Genomic DNA, 5,752 nt, shown 5'->3' on the forward strand with positions numbered 1-5,752 from the left:
TTCTTTATAATTTAATCATTTTATTAACCAATACATTTACCCAAGCATATTTTCCCATAACTGTTTTCTGAACGCGTAAACGAACAACTTTGCCCAGCTGGGAAAACGGGAAACTGAGCCAAGTTCAGTTTTAAGTATTAGACATTGAACAACATCACAACCTAAGCCTATTGCCACTTTCTGGGCTTTCCAGCTACACCCAGATTAGTTATACAGCCCAGTTTAGTATTGAGATTATAATAATATTAAAATATTAATATTATTATAATATTGATTATAGGGACTACTGATAGCATACTAAACGAACCACGAGCTGATACAGTACTGATTATCGACTAAACCGTGAGTTTCATGACCCCACTTTTAAACTGTTTTATGAAATTTTGGGGTGAAAAGCATCTTTGATTACATATACATACCTGAAACATGTACTGATGTGAATTATCTATGTGCTAACACATGAAAGTCCCCACGATCACAGTGATTAACTTCGAGCCGGTGGCTTGTGAATAGTACTATTGGTTTGACAAACCCAAACGGAATCGGCCTGGTTGCCGTGTCACATAGCGCCATTTGCACATGACCATATTTATACAAACAGGCTATGTAGTGTTAGACATAGCTACCGGGGCATGTTGTGGGCGGAAAGGGGCCCCAGTGGTTGATGGAGCGTGGGAAATGGATGCACGCAGCACATACAGTCAAGGCTTCACTGTAGCTTAGCATAATTACATCATTTACATACATACGTACTTATTTCATGATTACAAGTGTTGACTTGTGAATACTCATTACTGTTTTCTTGAAACTCGTGAAACTCACCAACTCTAGTAGTTGACCCGTTTTAAACTGCTTTTCAGGTGTTTGTAAATCGGAATGATTTTGTGATCTGTTACTTGCCTGAAGTGTGTGGTTGATGCTATGTGAATAGAAGCAAAGACGTTAGTAGTAAGAACGTTTAGTTAACGAACTAGTTTTGTTTGTACCACCTAGACTGTAAAACAATGATATAACGAAGAAATGTAATATAATGTAAATTAGTTTGTAATGTTTCTTTATAAACAATGTGTTGATACCAGAGGTGTCTGTTACATTCCCGTTTTACGCTTCCGCATTGTGCTAGTCGGGGTGTGATAGAAATGCCCATCCGCAACTTTCCGTAAACATTGTTTAACGTTAGCGCACAACCCGGAACTGCCAGACTCGGGGACAAACGTATCACTCCCCAAAGCACCCCCTAAGGGTTGGTCAAAAAACGATAATATAAGGTCAAGGAAACCGTCACTATCACCCCAGGCTGCCAGCGCACGCTGAATACTATGGCATTGCAAAGACTTCCTACTACCAGACCTGCGCTCCTTCCGAGTAGACGTTCTGAAAACCCGTAAGGTGCAACGTGGTAACAACAAAGTTTCACCCATAGCCGCCACTTTACCTAGAGCAGCCCCTAAGGCTTGGGAAAAAGGCATACGACAACTATGAGGAATGCTTTTAACAGTCGTGATAGGGAGAGCGAATACACGGTCAAGGAGGGCTACATCCACCCCCACCCTTCCCGCCGTTACAGCTTCCCCCTTGACATGCGGCTTAGCAATCCCCACTATAAACTCTTCCACATCTCCCGCGTCCCACTTGAACCAGACTGTCTCGCCATCATGATGGCACCCCTGACGGAAAGCATATAACTCCATACACACCCCACACACGCATTGGCGCGAGACCTTTAAAGCCCCACCAACAGAAACAAACAAGTCCAAATCCGTGGAAACAGCCTCCCGCAAGGTCTCTTTCTAGTCATCCGATGACAAATGGAGTCGCTTAATATGCACGACCAATCGCACCCCCTTAGACCCCGGTGATCCATCTGGGTAACAGTGAAAACCTCTAAATGGACACGGCCAAACACCCTCATCAATAGCCCCGGTCATACCACCTCCTCCTAACAAAACATCCCGAAAACCACTAATCCCACTCGACCTCAAAACCCCAAAAATCAAACTCCGATTAGATGACCAAGAAAGTCAACGAACCATAGAAAAAAGAAATAACTTTGGGGTTCTATAACCAAGAAAGTCTAGGAACCCAATTGGGAAAAAACACCCCAAAGAATCACATGAGAAATGGTTGAAACCGAGCTATGTTCTTGACCAGATTATGTTTTTGAGGCATATCATCGAACAGTTGGCGGGCGCAAATCCACAAACTTTGATTAATATTAAAGTTGAAAACGAGTCTTATAATTTGAGAGGGAATATTGTTTTTAATGATATTTTAGAATCAAGATCAATAAGAATAAGCATCCTCAATTAATATCTAGACGCAACCTCGGCCCGGCCTCTCTGTCTACAATCCATTGGTTATATTGTGATGTCATTGAATGCACAAATTTGAGAAAGTAACACATAAATTGTACCAGGTGAACCTATTGCCAAACTTACTTGCTTACTTATAAGCAAGAAACAGGTTTAAGTGTATTTTGAAATTTAACACCGACACGTATATATGCACGTATAGATTCCTAATTTATAAACCGATTCATAATTAACAAGTTCTAACAAGAACATACTTTTAACATAATTATACAGACATAACTCTAAATTTTAACTTGGGATGGATTAAATCTAACACTTCTAACGGCTTCTTTGAAATGCACTTCAACATCTTATATCTTATTCTTTTTCTTTTTCTTATGCAACATAAATTTTCATGGCTCCTTATTGTTTTTCATATTTCTTTTTTCTACATTAATTTCCTTTTCCTTACTTTTTCTTGCATTCCTCCGTCTAATCAGGCCTTTTCTTGTGGCACTAATCTCCTCGAGTCGTTGGAGCACTTCATCTACTTTTGGTCTATCCTCAGGTGAGGCGCAGGTACAATTCATAGCTAGTTGTAGTATACAAAGTAATTCCGCATTATTGATGGCTGCATACATGATTTCAGCATCAAATAGTTCCTCGCTCCACTGTTCCTTCGGAAGTGATCTCACCCAGTTAAGCATATTAGAACCATGCTTTTCTGAATTGGTTGATTTTCTAGTTAAGAGTTCAAAAATTATCAATCCCAGGCTATACACATCTGTTTCCATGCTAGCATTTTTGAAATACAAGAGTCCGGGTGCACGATTATAACCAGAATCTGGTCTGGCATTGATTCTAAGCCAGGAAAGGCCAATGTCTATGATAAAGAGATTGTAATCTCTATCCAGCAACACATTTCCTGATGTGAGGTTCCCATGAGTCATTTGTTCTATTGTGTGCAGGTGGACTAGGCCTCTTGTGACGCCAACAATAATTTTCTTCCTGGTTGGCCATCTGATGGCAGTTTTAGGCCTTCTAGCTGCTGAAGACACACAAAAAGAATCAAGATCCAATATTTTATCTGCTAGTTTAAAATACAAAAGAGTTTTCAAGTAAACTAACTGTTCAGGAATGATGCAAGGGTCTTGTTTTCGCTACTAGTATAGATAAGAAGTGCCTCACTTTTGTGATTGTAACATGCCTGAAGAAACATAATATTCTAGTGGAAAACTTTTCCATGGATAGAAACATGTGTCTCAAACGTTTTATTGAAAAACTTTTTAAACAATCGTTTAACAACAAGGTGATGACCATCATCCAACATAACTCGATATATTGAAGAGCATCCAGTCCTGCTTATATTTTCAGCAGGTGCACGTAGCAAGTCGACCATTGTAAAAAAAGATGAAACATCAAAGAGAATTAGTGGAACAAAATCATCTTGCTCCTGTTTCAAATATTCAACATCTACAGGAACTGGTGTGTTAAGCAATTCAATATCTTCCTCAGTGGATTCGCTGTCACTTCCAGCATCTACCAATGTCCAAGAGTTGCACTTCATATAACTGTTGCACCCAAATAGTGATCTTACCTTTTTGACAAATGTTGTGTTTGAATTCAAATTGTCCATCCTCTCTTGTAGTGATAGTATAAAGCCAAGTTTTGCAACAACCTCAACCATGGTAGGACGTAATTTTGATTCATCATGTAAACAAGATATTATTATGCGTGTAAACTCCTTTACGCAATTAAGTGATATTTGTCCTCGAATTCTAGGGTTAATAATCTGATTTGGCTTTCCCTTTCTAATAAAATCAAGAGCCCAGGCTGCTAAACCCCATTGCTCTTCATCAAGAGTTGAATCTACCGCATGCCTCCCACACAGCACTTCCAACAGTATAACTCCAAAGGCATAGACATCCGATTTTCTGGTAATTTTCCTGTATAGAAATAGGCTGGATCAAGATAACTAAACGTCCCTTTGACTTGGGTACTAACACAACTATGTGCTTGGTTTGTTGGGCTTGTTTTGGCTAGACCAAAATCTGAAATCTTTGCTCTATAGTTCTCATCCAACAAAATGTTTGAGGTCTTTACATCTCCGTGTATCACTCCATGTTGCGTGCTTGTTCCTGTGTGAAGGTAATTCAGCCCATGAGCAGCGTCTATGCATATTTTGAGTCGTTGTAACCAAGATGGAGAGTATTCAGCCTTGTGAAGTTGATCTTCAAGGGTGCCATGCTTCATGTACTCATAAACAAGTACCATTTCTTGTTTATCGTTGCAATAACCAATTAAAGAAACTAAGTTACAGTGATGGAGTTTACCGAGCATCTCTACTTCAGCCCAGAACTCTGGTGCTCCTTGGCTGGATAATAAATTTAGCCGCTTCATTGCTACAACTATAGTTTCAAACCAATGATAAATTGTACACTTGTAAACCTTTCCAAATGACCCACGGCCAATTACTAATTTGTCATTGAACGCTTGTGTGGCAAACTGAATCTCACTTAGCGAAAACCATCGACAAACTTCGTCAGAAGGTGATGTATGCGACTTATAAAAATCCAATGCTGTTCTAGGCATCATGAAACTATTCATTTTATAACTAATTTACTATGATCTTCGGGACGATGAGCATATGTTAAAACTTTTAATTAAAATGATTTCAAAGATTTTGGGTTAATGAACTCTTGAAACTACAACACATGGAAATAATTTAAGGATAATTTGTCCACATTCAATTATTTACAGAGACACTTTCCATGGTTTTTCCTTGATGGTGTGGTTTTGTCCTTTCATATTTTTTTTCTTCTTGTTTCTTGTGTCATGTCTTATACATCCTCTATTGAATTAGTTGTCTTCATATCGTTATCATCAATATGAGCAAAATAAATTGTATTTCATGCCATAACATCAAACTGTCATTTAAAACTATAACAATTTAAATATATCAATGTCCATAAAATATACACGAAAGCATTACTTAAGAGCTGCAATACGATTTTGTTCTAAATATTCATGAATGATAGGTCTCGACAAAAATTTTATTAAAGAAAATGGAGAGGAATCGTAAATAAAAAACAAATAAGGTTTAATAAGTCAAGAAAGAATTGATAACGGAAACACAAACGAGCACACAATATTTAGGGTAAACCTCATTTATTATTATAATCAAGAAACTACTCAAAACTTGAATACAATGATCCCTCTCATAATTCAATAACCCTAACATGGCTATGTATTTATAGGGAGAACTTAATTTGGCCAACAAGTAAAGCCCAAATATAAAAGCCCAGTTGTAAACCTATAAACCCATTACATCATTAATGAATTCCATAGGCCCAATAGGTCTAACCCGGTCACCAACACGTGATGGGCCTAATAAGATGGAAATTACTAAAAATCACCCCCTAATTTCCAACTCGAAACTAGGAGATCTTCAACGCCGAGCA

At 38.3% G+C, this 5,752-nt stretch overlaps 1 protein-coding gene and 1 pseudogene across 1 annotated transcript; both read right to left on the reverse strand.

The window, feature by feature from the left end:
• Positions 1-2,704: 2,704 nt before the first annotated feature.
• Positions 2,705-3,241, reverse strand: LOC143532222 (probably inactive leucine-rich repeat receptor-like protein kinase IMK2). The gene has a single exon (XM_077027336.1). It carries the CDS (start codon positions 3,239-3,241, stop codon positions 2,705-2,707), a length of 537 nt encoding a protein of 178 aa, XP_076883451.1.
• A 275-nt stretch (positions 3,242-3,516) lies between these two features.
• On the reverse strand, positions 3,517-4,898 carry LOC143532223 (receptor-like protein kinase FERONIA; annotated as a pseudogene).
• Between the last annotated feature and the right edge of the window lie 854 nt (positions 4,899-5,752).

The sequence above is a fragment of the Bidens hawaiensis genome, unplaced genomic scaffold (genome assembly GCF_021521415.1).
Source record: "Bidens hawaiensis isolate Kalapana, Puna unplaced genomic scaffold, B.hawaiensis_p1.1 tig00009412_1, whole genome shotgun sequence".
NCBI classification, from domain to species: domain Eukaryota; kingdom Viridiplantae; phylum Streptophyta; class Magnoliopsida; order Asterales; family Asteraceae; genus Bidens; species Bidens hawaiensis.